The following is an 18,208-nucleotide window of genomic DNA, read 5'->3' as shown; positions in this document are numbered from 1 at the left end:
AGCAGTGCCCCCTTCAAAACCTCACCGACGCTCTTGTATGGTCTTATTTTACACCCCTCTCTTAACCTCTCTTTTGCTCCCCTTATACTCCACCCTCCTTGTGACACTTCTGTTTTGTAAGCACCTATCATATGCTTCCCTTTTTTCCCCTCACCACTCTCTTTACTTTGTCGTTCCACCAATCACTGCTCTTCCCTTCCTCGCCCACTCTTCAATATCCTCAAGCTTCTTCTGCATACTCTAATACTACATTTGTAAATCTAGCCCCCATACCTTCACGAGCTGCTCATCATTACCTATACTCTCACTAGGTCATCTTTCTCCCGAAAGTTTCTTGTATCCTACTCTAACGTTCTCCATATTTAATTTATAAACTTTCACAACTCTCTTACTCACTAATGACATTCTCCTTGTACCCCATCAACCTCTTACTCTCACCGTAACTACAAATAATGATCTGATATATCTGTTGCCCCTGAAAAAAAAAGACATGAATATCCAGAAGTCTACCTATCAACATTTTCTACAACTAATACTAATACCTATCAACATTTTCTACAACTAATACATAAGAACATAAAGGAGCACTGCAGCAGGTCTACTGGCCCATGCTTAAGAAGGAAGGAGCGCTGCCCATGTTCAACTCTTACCCACCCATATCCTCTCAAGTCTGACTTATTTTTAAAGCTAGGTTTTGCCAAAGCAGTGCCTTCATATATCCTTTCTAAATCTAATTTTTTCCAACTTGAACCCATTACTGCGAATCCTGTTTTGGTTAGATATTTTAGCACATTTACTTACCACTTATGTATTCCTGTTTTCCATTTATACACCTCAATCATATCCTCCCAAATTCTACGCCTTTCTAGAGAGTGCAGATTCACTGTCATCAGTTTATCCTCGTAGGAAAGATTTTTGACACACGGAACAACTTTGTCATCATTCTCTGCACTTTTTTCACAGCATTTTATGTCCTTTTTGTTATAGTGTGATCAGAATTGTGTAACAAACTAAACGAGGCCTAAGCAACGATGTACAGAGTTGAATAAATAACTCGTTTATACTTCTTGATATGAAGCAACAATTCTATTCTCTTTATTGCGAACATTTATGCACAGTTGTCATGGCTTTAGATTATGCTAGCCAGAACTCTCAAATCTTTCTCGAAATCAGTGTTATTAAGATTAAATTAGTTTTTTAAATGCCATGGTTATTTTACTTTTCATTGCTTAGAACTTTGCATTTGTCTTTATTAAACTGCACTGCCACTTCTCCGACCACTGCAACAATCTATTCAGATCTACCTGCAGTGCTCTAGTGTCCTCGTCAGAATTAATTCGACAGCCTATTTTGGTGCCGTCAGCAAACTTCCTTATGCTGCTATTCTCTCCATTTATCCAGGTAAAAAATGCTTGCAACAACCTACACAAGTTTTGAGGGCTGGGCAGACATAGCAGGCTGGCTAAGGCTGTGTTGTAGATGCTGGCTTAACATGCTATAGTTTGGGTCAACCCCTTATAAACTAAGCAAACAAAGCTAACCGGGCTGAGCAACAAACCAAGGATATGAACTGGATGGAGTCGGGTGGCATTGGTCCAGGAGACACGATGTCCCCTCCCCTCACGAAATATCATCACTTAATCTATCCACGTAATCATAGGATTTACGAAAACACAGCTAACACCATTTGTTGAGAGGGCTCTTGCAGAGTAATGCTGGATAACAGTTGCAAAATACGTGGTCTTTTATGGTATATCTATGAAACAGCGCAGAGCCCAGCCTTTAACACATCTTTTCCCAAGCCTTTACTATTTAGAACAGAGGCTGGGCAGCATAGCCCGGCAGCTCAAAGGGAAGTCAGGTGACAGTGTGGCGGTCACAGGGGTCCCAGTATGGGTGAGTACTTAGTCTAAAGTACAAATTCCAAGCCACCTTTGACTGCTGAGCCTTGTGCTATAAATATCGGGTGACCAGTACCACTGGACATGTCACGCTTGATGCGAGCACATACACGGCTGTGAGGAATACACATTAATGCATCTACAAACTTTCAGATGTTATGAGCTTTAATAAAACTAAGTTTATTGCTCACTTTGAGCTGTGCAAAGTATTTGCCGATTTTAGTAAGTTATCTGTTTCTAACGTTGGTGTCTCTTAAGTGTAAGTAATTTTTTATTGTTTTTGCTCTGTGTGGGTGTTAACTTTCCAACTTTTTAAGGCAGGTATGTTAAACTAAATTTAAAATTACTCAAAATTTTATTTCTTACAGAATGGTAGAAATTTAGAAAAAATATAAATGAGAATTACAAAACCAAAAAAAAAAAAATCGAGTTTCTAGGAAATTCAAATTTAACGAGGACAGACTCATTACCGAAAAAAAATTTCTCTTAAGCATTTAGATTCTTTGTCCGGAATTTTAGTTTGGCAGCTGAGGAATGTCTTATTCACTCTTGTGAAGGGTCAACAGCCTCGTCAGACCCTCAAAGAGAGTTTGATAAGGCCGATTCCTCCTTATGGAAATGAAGATGAACTTTGATATGTAGAAACTTTATAGAATATGAAACACTTAAACATAAATTTAGTCCTACTTGAAGCAGGAATGAAATAAAAATAATAAGTGACTCAAATCTAATATGTACACAGCTAATTGATATAATTGCCGTGCCGATGTTCTGTGCACGTAGCTCCGAATTGTGGTTTGCAGCACTACGCCGTTAGTGTCGACTGGGGGAAGGGGTCTCTCCCCCAAAGGTGGTCATGGCTTAACATTTAAAGTAAACAGAGCGACCCCAACATGAGTAGAGATTCTGATGAACAGATGATCTAGGATCCTCTGACAACCACAATCCTTTCGAAGCAGAAGAGTCGCCCATTGTGAACCACAATGAAACTTTGGTGGGGCGATAACTGGAGAATGGCTGTAGGATGGTGTAGCTGATTGCGTATTAGCTACGAGTGGAAAGGGGATTAGTTCAGGTACAGATGCCAAATTAAATCTCAGATCTGGGCATGTTCTGAGCTTTCCCTCTTATCTCGCCTGTGTCGGATGACTCGAGCCGACAATCAAGACTACAATAGAGAAACAAAAAATTACAAACAATTCGAGAAATCACTTACATGACAACAGTGCACAAGCGTTCGCAATAAAGCTAACAGAATCCTTGGCTTCATATCAAGAAGCATAAATAATAGAAGTCCTCAGGTTGTTCTTCAACTCTATATATCTTTCGTTAGGCCTCATTTAGATTATGCTGCACAGTTCTGGTCACCGCATTACAAAATGGATATAAATGCACTGGAGAACGTTCAGAGGAGGATGACAAAGTTGATCCCATGTATCAGAAATCTTCCATATGAGGACAGACTGAGGGCCCTGAATCTGCACTCTCTAGAAAGGCGTAGAATTAGGGGATAATATGATTGGGGTGTATAAATGGAAAACAGGAATGAATAAAGGAGATGTAAATAGCGTGCTAAAAATATCTAGCCTAGACAGGACTCGCACCAATGGTTTTAAGTTGGAAAAATTCAGATTCAGGAAGGATATAGGAAAGCACTGATTTGGTAATAGAATTGTGGATGAGTGGAACAAACTCCCGAGTACCATCATAGAAGCTAAGACGTGTAGTTTTAAAAATAGGCTAGATAAATACACAAGTGGGTGTGGGTGGGTGTGAGTCGGACTTGACTAGCTGGTGTTATTGGGTCAGATGCCGTGCTCCTTCCTTAAGTGGAGGTGACCTGACTGGAGGTGACCTGAATTAGAATAATAAAAAAAAGAGTAAAGCTCTTGTTTAAACCAAATCACATTATATATTATTAAACCGGAGTGGATTAGATACTTACAGACTTGATGGGAGCCGAAAGTCAAGTGACTGTCAACTGGTCGGAGGGACACACGTCAACTCCCGCTAGGTGGAGAAATGGTGGGACTAGTGGAAACGATGCACACACCTTACAAAACAAACATACTGCCCAACAAGCTGCCACTAACATTAATTCATACTTCCACGCGTATCTAATGAACTTTTCCCTCTCAAAACTCGTCTTCAAATTTTTAATGCTCTTTTACTAGGGCAAGATTCACAGGACTTTTTTTTGCATGTGAGATACAGTTGGTCTTACATAGATCATTCCCAGATGTAGCTTCCATATTATAAGTGGAGAAAGCTTTCTGTAATTGGCTTCAATATTTCTGTGCATGAATATCCTACACCATAGAAAGTTTTACATTGTTAATGGAGTGTGTAGGTGTCATTTTGTAACTTTTATTTTCGAAATAATAATATTAACCCGTTAACGGTCCAAACGTATATATACGTTTTTTCAACATTTGAAAATATGTAAAAAAGTAGATCTTTTTATTTTTACATTTGAAAATGTCTAAAAAAACTTTGATCTACTTTTTTTGTTGTTATATTTGAAAATATGTAAAAAAAACGTAGATCTACTTTTGGAGCGCTACACATGTGAACGTAGATCTGCTTGGACCGTTTCCGGGTTAATTTAATTCACTGCATTATTTTTAAACCCCTATTGGTTTAATGTTTTTCCCAGATTAAAATATAACAATTATGAACAACATCAATTGTTAATGACTGATTTATCTAATGAAATGGATGAATAATTTCTTTCTTTCAGGCGGTGTAGGTGAACATTTCGTTGGTTTCTGAGCAACAGCTGGAGAATGCCTCTCTTGGTCGGTCTTAAACTTTTAATGCTAATGTGATTTTAAGTTGTGTAAGTTTTAATGTTTCAATTTTATTAATCAAATTAGTTTCTGTGAAGTAACTGGATAATGTTTCTTCTGATCAGAAATATATCAGTGTTTGACTTTATTGGTTTTCCTTGGTTATATCTACATAACGTTCATTTAATTAACCAACTTAATTACATGAATACTTACGCCGGTAAACCTTCCTTAGAGAAAAGCTGCATTTATTTTGGCCGGTGTTGTTCCCAATTTGCCTTTTTTTTTTTTTAGAGACAACATTGAAATTTTGGTTTTCATGCAATTTTTTTTGAGTTCCTTATGAAATTGCCTCCACCTTTCAATGTTGATCGCTTTCTAGTTCATATTGTGACTGGCGACGTACTTAAGGTGCTTTCTGACACAACAAGAGAATTCATAAAGGAAAGTTTAAATTAGTCTGGGGCTGTAAATGTTCTAATTAATCATTTGATTGATGAAATTGGAATATTAATGTTCTTGTGATAAACTGTGAGGACCAAATGTGATTTGCCTTAGATTTACAATGGTAATACAGTGGTACCTCGGTATACGACCAGCTCCCAACTCGAACAGTTATGTAAGTGTATTATTGTAAGTGCTTTTGTAAGTGTATTTTTGGGGGTCTGAAACAGATTAACCTACTTTACATTATTCCTTATGGGAACAAATTCGTTTGGTACTCGAACAGATCGGCATACTGAGGTACCACTATATTTAACTGCCATACTCTGCACTAAATATTTCCGAGCGCATTGATGGACAGAGTTCTGGGTTAGGCAATACAGCAATACCATTCTGGGATCGCTCACCGACCGATGTAAATCTAGTTATCATTATAAATTGACCAGGCTTGTGTCCTGGTTTAATTTCATCTTTCTCTTTACATTATTTTATTTAATGTTACTTTTTTTCCCCTCACAGATGGGACGAACAGCAGGCCGACTGTTTTGTTGACATATGCGATGCTCGTATGAAGTATGACCATGAATATCTGGGCAACACTACGCGCCTGGTGATCACCCCACTGACTGACCGCTGCTACATTACTCTCACTCAGGTACTACACCGAGCATTCCAAACGCCACAGATTTTATTATACCCACTGACACTAGGCTTTCACTCCAGTTTTGATATCCTTTCTTCAGTACTTGTTGCAACCATTATATATTGTTTCTGGTAATTTTGATAGTGTTTTCCATCTGCTATTTCATTTTAAATTTCTACTTTTGTCTGAGGTTAAGCGTATGTATGCCATTCTCAGATCGTCTTTCACTATGCTCTATATTTTTAAGTACTCGCTTGTCATTTCTCAATAGGATGTTCGATTGGGTGTTACTGTGTTTCACTGTTTCTAAGACACAGACAAGTGACTGTTACGCATACACACACACACACACACACACACACACACACACACACACCAGGCTCCCCTGCAACCATAGCTAGGTGAGTACACACACACACACAAAGCCGGAAAAGAAATGGGAACAGGAGAAGGAGCGGTTGCTTATTATTCATAGGCTTCATGAGACAATAAAAAAAACGGACCTATGGCGAAAGAAGACATGGGGAGATCAAAAAGAATAACACGAGGGAAGGACATGGCCCAGCTGACAAATTTTCAGACACTTGGGAGGGGGTTATTCGAGGGAAAATAATACACGAAGTCAAACTGACATTCAAGATAGAAATGGAATAAAAAAAAAAAGATCCAGGAGCAGAAATCACTGTTAAACGACTCTCAAAAGATATCAGCGAGTCCAGCCTTTGGGCGAAGACCTACTTACACTGGTACAGGGACTGGCGAACGTTTTTGGGTATTACTCCAAAACAAATTTGTGTAGAGTTAAATTGCCCACTAGATTTGAAAGTCCACAGAATCCGGAAAAACAAGGAGCATTAAAATTCAAAATAATTTACTGAATCACTTTTCATGGACAATAGTCGTACAAACTAAGAAGTATGTATTATACGCGATAAAGCAACTTTAAAAACAAAGCACAAAATTAACAAAATAATAAAATGAAAAATAAAGTTCATGAAATGAAAAGTATTAACAGACGAATTTAATAAAAATCTCATTAAGGAACTAAAGAATTTCATTGAAAACATTTTAACTTCAGGTTATGGAGCAATGATGTTTCATTTTTGATACATCATCAAAATTAGTTTTTTTTATATCAGAGCAATTTGGATACTGTTTTCGGCGTTCAGCCGATTTCTGGACTTTGTTTTTAAGTTAATGAGAGTGGAAAAGCCTTGTTCGCAAAGACAGGTAGTTGCAAATGTATGCAATTTTGAAAGCCTTTGCAGGTCTTGACATCCAAAAAATGAACAGGACTGCATTGTTCTGAAAGTCAATGTTTGCTTCATTGTTGGAATGAAGTTCAAGAAGTGCCTCTGGCAATCCTTCAGGCACTTCTGGCACATCAGCAGTTTCACACTTGACGGGATTCACAACCCAACTCTCAGTATGTGAATCAAAATCTGGAAAGTAATCAGAGAACAGCTTTCTGACTTTGGTAAGTTGTCTTGTTACTGGATCCTTGATGTTACCAAAAGAAAGATCTTCACAATCTTCCAATAACACAGCTAACTTTGGAAAAGCAGCTATTTTGTTTTGTTCTACTTTCTGGCTCCAATACAGAAGCTTCGATTCATATGCTGTAATAACATTGATGTTTCTCCATTGCAATACATTCACATACCTAAAGATGTCAGCTAAATATGGAAGATGTGCAACCCAAAAGGAGTTTGTTAACATATCTGCGAGGATATGGTTTTGATCAACCAGAAAAAATTCAAGTTCAGTTTTGAGTGCCCAAACTCGATTCAGAACATTTCTGGTGAAAGCCGCCTGACTTCTGTGGGATAAAGTAGGTTTGAATATTCAGCCTCTCCATCCTCACATAATTCACGAAATAGCCGTTTGTTTAGTGCATGTCCTTTGACAACATTGACAGTCTTGATAACATCGTGCATGACGGCTTCCAGTGCAGGTTCCAGATGCTTCACAACCAGTGCCTGGAGATGGATCATACAGTGGGTAAATTCAATTTCCTGATTCTTCTCTCTGCCAAAGCCAAAAAGCCACTGACATGACCCAACATGGCTGGAACTCCATCAACAGACACAGTAATGCAGTCTTCCCGCTTTAAATTAAATTATTCATTAACCTTGTTGAAGACGTCATTGCCACGAGCTCTCGAGAGTAGAACGAAACAAGATTTCCCCTTTAACTGCATCAGAACCTTTGTAGCGAATATACATCCTCAGCTGCGAACTGCTACTGACATCTGTAATCTCATCAAGCTGAATACCAAAATGTTTGCTCTATTTTATTGAAGAAATCACTTGTTCCTTCACATTTTCTGCTAGGATGGAAAATCTCTCTTTTACAATTTCTGCAGACAATCGCACTAAATTCAGTCGCGTGGTTTCTTTCTGACCACACATGATCTCTGCCATTTTCACAGCTGCAAGTTTAACCAACTCCTGACCAACAGTATGTGGTTTCTTGTTTCGGGCAATCAACCAGCCACTTCAGAGCTGGCCATTGATGCTGAGCGTTGATCAAACGTACTTCCCAAGTTGCTGTCCAGTCTTTGCCTTTTGACAGACTTTTCCAAATTCACAAAGTATTCTCGCAGTTTGGAAGACAGATCTGAGTGAAAATTATCCAAGTGTTTCTTCAGTTGACTCCTTTTCAAAGACTCTGCAGTCAATACTTGCAAACACACAACGCACTGTGGTTTCATTTATCCTTTGTATTCTATTTCTGTGAAGCCATAATTGAGGAACTATTCTTGGTATGTCTTTTCCCTATTTGATGTCATCTGAATGGTAAAAGTGAAAATTATTGAAAAAAAAACAGATGGATAATGTGATTTTGGCATATTATTTAATTTCAACATTGTTACTCATAAAGACTGGGATACAGAAAAGAAATCAACAATAATAGAATGGAATACAAAATTAACAGAAAGACGCCAAACATTTATATTATTTGAGCACGTTCAAATATATATAAATGGGGTCATAAATTCTAAAAAAAAAAAATATTACATTGTACACTACTAATTGTTATGACAAATCATAAAACACTACCTTACCTTGGTCATCGAAAGTCTTAAACTTACTAAAATAAACAATGAACTTCTACTGACTGCAAGCAGAGACAATTATTGATAGCAAGATAGAACACTAGACCGAAAGTTAGGTGATGGTGTGTCACCATTGGGACGTGCGTTGTCGCGCCAGCTCCCGAGTCACTTCTGACACTCGCGGTGTTGCCAGGAGCTGTATTCCTTACCCGTTTTGCATCATTGCCAACTTAAGAAATGATCCCTACAAATTAGATTTTTAATTTTACTGAGAAACTACAAATTATTTGTTTGAAAAAATATAACTTTCGTAATTTGCCTCGTTTATTACATGATAAATTTTTGTGCAATTTTATGTATATGTTTATTGAGCCTTCATTACCCCCGAGATTTTCATTATTACCCCATTTGGGGTAATTTACCCCAGTTCTGCGACCCCTGCTTTAGTGGATAGTTCCACTGTGACTGCCTCCTCCTGCTTCAACTCACTTGACTACAGTATATAACCAACTTCTCCAATCAAATGTTGTATTTGTGTCAAGATTGATGAATTGCACACATATTCCAGGCTGAGGGACTGATTACCTCAAACTCCTCTCTTTACACCTTTCTTTATATTAGACTAATGAAGCCACTATGTGGCGATACGTTTCCTTAAAGATTCCCATATGTCGGACAAATGTCTTATTCTTCAATTTGTCAGTTTTCTAAAACATTTATCAAACACACCAGTGAGTGTACCTCAACCGCGATACAACATGAAAAGAACGGGAACAACTGAGAGAGAGAGAGAGTAAGAAGATGCCAGAGGAAGGAAGGGGAGACTGGGCAGGCACCAATAGACAAGTGAGCGCAGCCACGGGTGGAACAACAAACACAACCGCACCCAGAACCATCTACAGTATCTTCTCAACCTCTACTACCCCACACCAGCCAAATACAAAAACCATAAGCAAGTCACATTCCACACACACAGTCCCCACCCAATGGGAAGGCCAGAGCGAGCCCATGATTCACCTGGAGGTGTGGAGAGGCCAAAGCCAAGTGAGCGTGAGCATGGTAAATGTTTAGAAGGTAAACACAGGAAAGTGGGGAGCTGAGCCGAGGAGCCAAAAATGAATAAGCATGGATAAGTAGAAAGGTCCAGCAGGAATATGAGAATGATATAGCATCAAAAGCCAAATCTGACCTAAATTTGTTATACAGTCACATCAGAAGGAAAACAACAGTCAAGGATCAGGTAATCAGGAAGAAGGAGGAGAGCACACAGGGAGCAACCAGGAAGTATGTGAAGAGTTCAACACATGATTTAAGGAGGTATTCATAGTAGAAACAGAAAGGCTTCCGGTAAACCTAAGTGGTAGGGTACACCAGTAAATACCTGAACACACCGCACGCAACCAAGGTGAAGAAAATGATAGGTGAACTATATACTTTGAAAGTAGTGGACCAAGATACAATCTCTCCTTGAGTCCCGGGAGAGGGATTAGGCGCAGTGTGTGTGTGCCACTAACAACAATTTTCAATGAATATATCGAAACACGGCAACTGCCTGAGGTGTGAAAAACATGAAATGTAGTCCCAATTTTTAAGATAGGAGATAGATGGAAGGCACTAAACTACAGATCGGCGTCGTTGATGTGTACAATTTGTAAAGTCATGAAGATTATCAGAAGAGTGGTGGAGTATCTAGAGAGGATCAGGCTCATACATGACAACTAGAATGGTGTCCTGGAAGGGAAATTCTCCGTCACAAACCAACTGGAGTTCTACGACAAGTTAACAGAAGTAAGACAGGAGAGAGAGAGAGAGAGAAGGGGATGGTTAGACTGCATCTTCATGGAATGTAAGAAGGCATTCGACAAACTACTTCACAAGAGACTGGTTGAAAACCTTGAGGAGCAGCAGGAATACCAGGGAAAACACTGCAAACGATCAGGTAATATCTGGCAGGAAGTGTGTTGTCATGTGACGAGTTGTCAGACTGGGCGCATGTGTCGAGTGGGGGTCCCACAAGGGTCAGTCCTAGGCCTGGTGCTGTTCCTTATATATGTGAATGACATGAAGGAAGGGATAGAGACAGAGGTGTTCTTGTTCGTAGATGATGTGAAAAAAATGAAGAAAATAAGCAGACAATGATGAAATAAGCTTACAAGGGCATCTGGACAGGCAGCAAGCTTGGTCCGACAAATGGCTCCTGGAGTTTAACCCCACCAAGCGCAAAGTCATAAAGCTTGGGGAAAGACAAAGAAGACTGCAGACTGAATACAGCTTAAGGGGTCAAAGGCTTCAAAACTCACTCAAGGATTTTGAGGTGATCATCATACCGAGCACATCTCCTGAGGTGCACATCAACCAAATAACTGCTGCAGCATTTAGGAGCTTGGCAAACCTAAGAATAGCATTTCGACATCTAAATAAGGAGACATTGACGACACTGTACACAGTGTACGTCAGGCGTATATTGGAGTATGCAGCACCAGTATGGAACCCACACCTGGTCAACCACGTCAAGAAATAGGAGAATGTGTAATGTGTGCAACAAGACTAGTCCCGGAGTTAAGGGGTATGTCCTATGGGGGAGAGGTTACAGGAACTCAACCTAATGACATTGGAGGACAGGAGGCATAGGGAGTACATGATAGCGACGTATAAAATACTGAGAGGAACTGACAAGGTAGACTGGGCTAGAGTGTTTCAGAGATGGGACACAGGAACAAGGAAACGCAACTGGAAGTTAACATCTCACATGAGACATAGGGAAGTTAGGAATTATTTCTTCAGTCTTAGAGTTGTCAGGAAATGGAACAATCAAGAGAGTGAAGTAGTAGAGGTACGATCCATACATAGCTTTAAGATGAGATATGATAAAGCTCTTGGGCCAGGGAGGTGCCTTTCAAATCCAGTAATTAACACAACAGGCCAAGTAATGAATAATAACATTATCATTTCAGAGAATATAAGTTATTTAATATTTAACCATCGTGTATTATTTGATACCCATTGTGCAGTAAGCATTACCTTATATATTAAACATAGTCATTATAATTTTAAAAATAAAAAAAAATGTAAGAAAAGTATTGGTATCGGTATCCACCGTAAAGTGGGTAACGGTATCAGCAAAAATATTGGTATCGTCCCATCCCTAATTATAATAAAATAAATATTATATTTAGCTAACACTTGACTTTTAATTAGTTATCCCGGTGTGTGTACGTGTTTCAGCTTCAAATACCTCAGAAAATAATGGAATAAATATATACGTATTATGCACTCAGAAAAATATATTTGTAACAGAAAATGGCAGTACTGTCCTTATGTTATCTTATCGTAAGATCTACATAAATAAAGCATTGACAACAACGTCTACTTATTTTAGTGCAAGCTGTATATACCTCAGATAACTTAAGTCATTATGTACTTATCATTAACGGTTGTGTCAGCAGCGTCAGCCAATTAACTGTTTTCTAAATCATTTCAATAAACTGTTCATAGCCAATGGTGAGATGCCTACGCAAATTTTAGGAAAAGATGGAACAGATGGGTCTTAGTTTTTAGCTCAAAGCTCATTACCACGGTAAAGCTCATTACCACGGTAAAGCTCATTACCACGGTAAAGTGAACACACCTCGGAGAGTGTATAGGTGGGGGTTATGGAGAGAGGTTTTTGTGGCTGGTTTAATCATCAGAGAAGATTACCTGTTTAGGGGTCCTTCCAAATTAAAAAATGTGCATTAATAAGCGACTAATGGCTCTGGGAACTGTAATGCCTGTTGACAATAGTAAGAGTGAAGTAGTCATTAGACCTACGATGAGGCACAGAAGCAGCGATCACTGCTTGTAGGTTCTGAAGGTTGCATGCTGACCATGAGGTGAAGATGAAGGTTGAATGCTGACCATGAGGTGAAGATGAAGGTTGAATGCTGACCATGAGGTGAAGATGAAGGTTGAATGCTGACCATGAGGTGAAGATGAAGGTTGAATGCTGACCATGAGGTGAAGATGAAGGTTGAATGCTGATCATGAGGTGAAGATGAAGGTTGCCGGACGTGTGCCCATAGTTGTTGCACCTTTTCTTTCGTCCGGGTGGGAGTACATGTTGTCAGAGTATTATCTGCTGTACTCACCTATTTGTAGTTGCAGAGGTCGAGTCACAGCTGTGCCTCTATGTGTTTATGTTGTGTATATACCATGCATTTATCAAACCCTGTTTCCCTATGTACATATTTTGCATATTTTTTTATACTGGATTTGTGAATAAACAGTATTGTTTTGCATATGTCAGTCACTGCACCTGGTGATGGGCGGGGCTCCGTCTGGGCCAGCGGGCACGGGAAAGACAGAGACAACTAAGGACCTGGGTCGTGCACTTGGTATGATGGTATATGTCTTCAACTGTTCCGAACAGATGGATTATAAGGTGTGTTATTTCATCTCCACTATTTTCTCTTTCTTCATCTTATTAATCATCTTTAGTGCTTAGTTACCCATTTATGTCACTTGTTTGAATTCCTCTGCAGATTCATGACACTGCAACAACACTCATTTCAGTGAAACGATTTAAAGCTTTACCTTTAGGATTGAAGCATCATGCTTGCTGACGGTTATAGAAAAATCCTGATAGTGTTTACTCTGCATCCTCGCTGTTACGGAGTTCTTACAGCTATAAGATGTATAGTTTTATAAAATAATTCATTTAAAGAAATCTTTCCCATTTTCTCCATCCTTGTTGTGATAGTCGTGTGGCAACATCTACAAGGGTCTGGCTCAGACTGGAGCTTGGGGCTGCTTTGATGAGTTTAATAGAATATCAGTTGAGGTGCTCTCTGTGGTGGCCGTCCAGGTTAAGAGTGTACAGGTGAGCTACCATTAAGGTTCACACTTTAATTAGCTTTTGTATTTAGCAAATATCATTAAATTTCTAATTCATGAATTCTCGTTATATTGAATAAATTAATGTTTTTAATATCATATTTCTGTTAAATTTCTATATTTTAATTTATCAAATACATCAGACATTTTAGGCTATAAGTTTAAGAAAATCATTGTTTTATTAATGTCTTTACAATTATTGTTAATACATTATATATTTATTTTCATTGTAGGACGCCATTCGCAACCGCAAGAAGATGTTCGACTTCATGGGAGAGCCGATCCGTCTGACTTCAACAGTGGGAATCTTCATCACTATGAACCCAGGTTATGCAGGACGTACCGAGCTCCCGGAGAACCTTAAAGTCTTATTCAGGTCAGTTGTTAGCGTAATTAATTGTCGTGGAATTAAGAGGTGACGGAAAAATGGATTACATTAGATTATATTCATTAAGTGGTTCACCACTCAATCCTCTGTCTGCTGAGCGTGGAAAAGAGACGCTATTAAATTGTACAGTACCAACGAAGGGGCTTTTACTAACTGAGGTTAAAACGCTTTCCTAGCTAAATTTACCCTAACTATAATAACTTTACCTGTTGACAGACCATGTGCTATGGTGGTGCCAGATCTGGAGCTCATCTGCGAGATCATGCTGGTTGCCGAGGGTTTCATTGAAGCCAAGGTTCTGGCCAGGAAGTTTATCACCCTCTATCGACTCTGTCGTGAGTTGCTTTCTAAACAGAGCCACTACGACTGGGGTCTAAGAGCCATTAAGAGTCTTCTGGTAGTTGCTGGCTCCCTCAAGGTACAGTATCTTACTGGACTTAAAAAAGTATGTATTCTTTTATGCACATTATCACCAAATTCTTGGCCACGTGTCCTCCGCGAGGCAAATGACTGAAGACTCTTCGGTTTTCCTGATGTTAAGTGAAGTCCATTAGCTTGTTGTGTTGTGCATAGCAGAATAACAAAGATCCATATTTAACTTACCTGTAAGATTCCTGAAGTGTGTTTGTAGTAGAATCCTTACTTGATGAAGATAGGGAAGCTGTGATTTCGTGTATAGGGCAAGGAGGAATAACATCTTTTGAATATTAACGAGATAATTAAGCCCGTCCTCGCCGTATTTTCAAGTGAGTCCAGTCTATGATTATGTACCTTCACAATGATATATACTTCCATAGGCCCTTTTGCACTAAGTCCTGTTTCTGCAACGGTTATTTTTTTATTGTAATATCTATATAGTCAGTTAATTAAACAGCGTCCTTGTGTTTCTTGTAGCGCGACGACCCTGAGCGTCCTGAGGACCAAGTACTAATGCGAGCCCTCAGGGACTACAACGTACCCAAGATCGTCACCGATGATGTTCCCGTCTTCATGGGCCTCATTGGGGACCTCTTTCCTGCCCTGGATGTTCCTCGCAAGAAAGATCTAGACTTTGAAAAGGCTGTCAAAGAAGCTGCGGTAGACCTCAAACTACAGCCGGAGGACAGTTTCATTCTCAAAGTGCGTCAAAGTAGAGACTTTGTAATTGGCTGTCATTTTAATAGGAGACGTCATAATTTGTAACTTATACTCTCTCGTCTCAAACAAATTGACAGAATATAATGAATACTATTAGACTTATTACAGAATATTTATTTTATAATACACACACACACACACACACACACACACACACACACACACACACACACACACACACACACACACACACACACACACACACACACACACACACACACACACACAGTTCGAACAGGATTCTGCAAGAGAAAGCACGACTGAGGGACAAACATGGGTACCAGAGAGTATACCTCGATCGCAACAAAACACTAGAAGAAAGAACTACACTGAAAGAGAGGGTACAGAGACGCAAGGAGAAACGAGAGGCAATGATGAAGATGAGCAGGACCCAGACACAGGAGGAAGGGCAAACACACCCCGCAGAATCTCCCACCGAAAGACTCCAACCGCTACAATCCCAACGCAACTGAGCAACCCAAACCACAACCCACTCACTGTTCCCTCTTCCAGCAACACCCACATCACAAACATCACCCCAACAGCTGTCCCTTATGGGCATTCTGACCCCACCCCCGTTATCACAAACCCCATTTACACCAAAGCCCCCCATAGGCTCCCACCAAGGCTCCCGCTCCCCCAAACCCAATATTCTATCACTGTGTCAGTGATTGAAAAGAAGCTGAAAGTTTGGTACACAAACGCGGACGGAATAACAAATAAACTTGAGGAGTGGCACGAAAGAATCAGTGAGAAATCCCCAGACATCATAGCAGTCACAGAAACAAAACTTGCTGAGACAATAACAGACGCAATCTTCCCACCGGGATATCAAATCCTGAGAAAAGATAGGAGTAGAGGGGGAGGAGGAGTTGCACTGCTCATAAAAAACCGATGGGGATTTGAAGAAATGGAAGGCATGGATGTGATTGGAGAAAGAGACTACATAGTAGGTACAATTCAGTCTGGAGAACATACAGTAGTCATTGGAGTGATGTATAACCCACCACAGAACTGCAGGAGGCCAAGAGAGGAGTACGAAGAAAACAACAGGGTGATGGTGGACACACTGGCTGAGATGGCAAGAAGAGCTCACTCGAGCAGAGCAAAATTACTGGCAATGGGCGATTTCAACCACAGGGAGATCGACTGGGAAAACCTGGAGCCACATGGGGGTCCCGAAACATGGAGAGCCAAGATGATGGATGTGGTACTTGAAAACCTCATGCAATAACATGTCAGGGACACTACCAGAGAGATAGGGGAGGATGAGCCAGCAAGACTGGATCTTGTGTTCACCCTGAGCAGTTCAGACATTGAGGACATCACTTACCAGAGGCCCCTTGGAGCTAGTGATCACGTGGTTCTGAGTTTTGATTAGTTACAAGTGGAGAAGGTAACAGGAATTGAATGGGAAAAGCCAAACTACAAAAGGGGGGACTACACAGGTATGAGGAACTTCCTGCAGGAGGCTCAGTGGGACAGAGAACTGGTAGGAAAATCAGTAAACGAGATGATGGAATATGTAGCAACAAAGTGCAAGGAGGCAGAGGAAAGGTTTGTTCCCAAGGGAAACAGAAATAATAGGAAGACCAAAGCGAGTCCTTGGTTTACCCGAAGGTGTAGAGAGGCAAAAACTAAGTGCACCAGAGAATAGAAAAGGTACAGGAGGCAAAGGACCCAGGAAAATAAGGAGATTAGTAGAAAAGTCAGAAACGAGTACAAACAGATAAGGAGAGAGGCCCAGCGACAGTACGAAAACGACATAGCATCGAAAGTCAAGTCTGACCCGAAACTGCTGTATAGCCACATTAGGAAGAAGACTACAGTCAAAGACCAGGTGATAAAGCTGAGGAAAGAAGGTGGAGAACTCACAAGAAACGATCAAGAGGTATGTGAGGAGCTCAACATGAGATTTAATGAAGTATTTACAGTGGAGACAGGAAGGCCTCTTGGGGGACAGACCAGATGGGGACACCAGCAAGGAATATACCAAGTGTTGGATGACATACATACAGATGAGGAGGTGAAGAAACTGCTAAGGGACATCGATACCTCAAAGGCAATGGGACCGGACAACATCTCCCCGTGGGTCCTTAGAGAGGGAGCGGATATGTTGTGTGTGCCACTTACGACAATCTTCAACACGTCCCTGGAAACTGGGCAACTACCTGAGGTATGGAAGACGGCAAATGTAGTTCACATTTTTAAAAAAGGAGACAGAAAAGAGGCACTAAACTATAGACCTGTGTCATTGACGTGTATAGTATGGAAAGTTATGGAGAAGATTATCAGGAGGAGAGTGGTGGAACACCTGGAACGGAACAAGAGTATAAACGCCAACCAGCATGGATTCATGGAAGGAAAATCCTGTGCAACAAACCTGGAGTTTTATGATAAAGTAACAGAAGTAAGACACGAGAGAGAGGGGTGGGTTGATTGCATCTTCTTGGACTGCAAGAAGACCTTTGACACAGTTCCTCACAAGAGATTAGTGCAGAAGCTAGAGGATCAGGCTCATATAACAGGAAGGGCACTGCAATGGATCAGAGAATACCTGACATGGAGGCAACAAGGAGTCATGGTACGTAATGATGTATCACAGTGGGCACCTGTGACGAGCGGGGTCCCACAGGGGTCGGTCCTAGGACCAGTGCTATTTATAGTATACGTGAACGACATGATGGAAGGGTTAGACTCAGAAGTGTCCCTGTTTGCAGACGATGTGAAGTTAATGAGGAGAATTAAATCAGATGAGGACCGGGCAGGACTTCAAAGAGACCTGGACAGACTGGACACCTGGTCCAGCAACTGGCTTCTCGAATTTAATCCCGCCAAATGCAAAGTCATGAAGATAGGGGAAGGGCACAGATGACCGCAGACAGAGTATAGGCTAGGTGGCCAAAGACTGCAAACCTCACTCAAGGAGAAAGATCTTGGAGTGAGTATAAAACCGAGCATGTCTCCGGAAGCACA

At 40.3% G+C, this 18,208-nt stretch overlaps 1 protein-coding gene across 1 annotated transcript in view; it reads left to right on the top strand.

Moving 5' to 3' along the window:
- The window catches only part of Dhc93AB (Dynein heavy chain at 93AB), a 646,785-nt gene that overhangs the window by 184,803 nt on the left and 443,774 nt on the right, over positions 1-18,208 (top strand). The window contains exons 22-27 of the mRNA XM_070089003.1: positions 5,654-5,789; positions 13,121-13,255; positions 13,574-13,693; positions 13,941-14,083; positions 14,312-14,513; positions 14,990-15,214. Of these exons, the coding sequence (XP_069945104.1) occupies positions 5,654-5,789; positions 13,121-13,255; positions 13,574-13,693; positions 13,941-14,083; positions 14,312-14,513; positions 14,990-15,214 (961 nt within the window). The remainder of the gene's footprint in view (positions 1-5,653; positions 5,790-13,120; positions 13,256-13,573; positions 13,694-13,940; positions 14,084-14,311; positions 14,514-14,989; positions 15,215-18,208) is intronic.

The sequence above is a fragment of the Cherax quadricarinatus genome, chromosome 27 (assembly GCF_038502225.1).
Source record: "Cherax quadricarinatus isolate ZL_2023a chromosome 27, ASM3850222v1, whole genome shotgun sequence".
Lineage (NCBI taxonomy): Eukaryota > Metazoa > Arthropoda > Malacostraca > Decapoda > Parastacidae > Cherax > Cherax quadricarinatus.
This window is presented reverse-complemented; position numbering and strand designations above follow the sequence as displayed.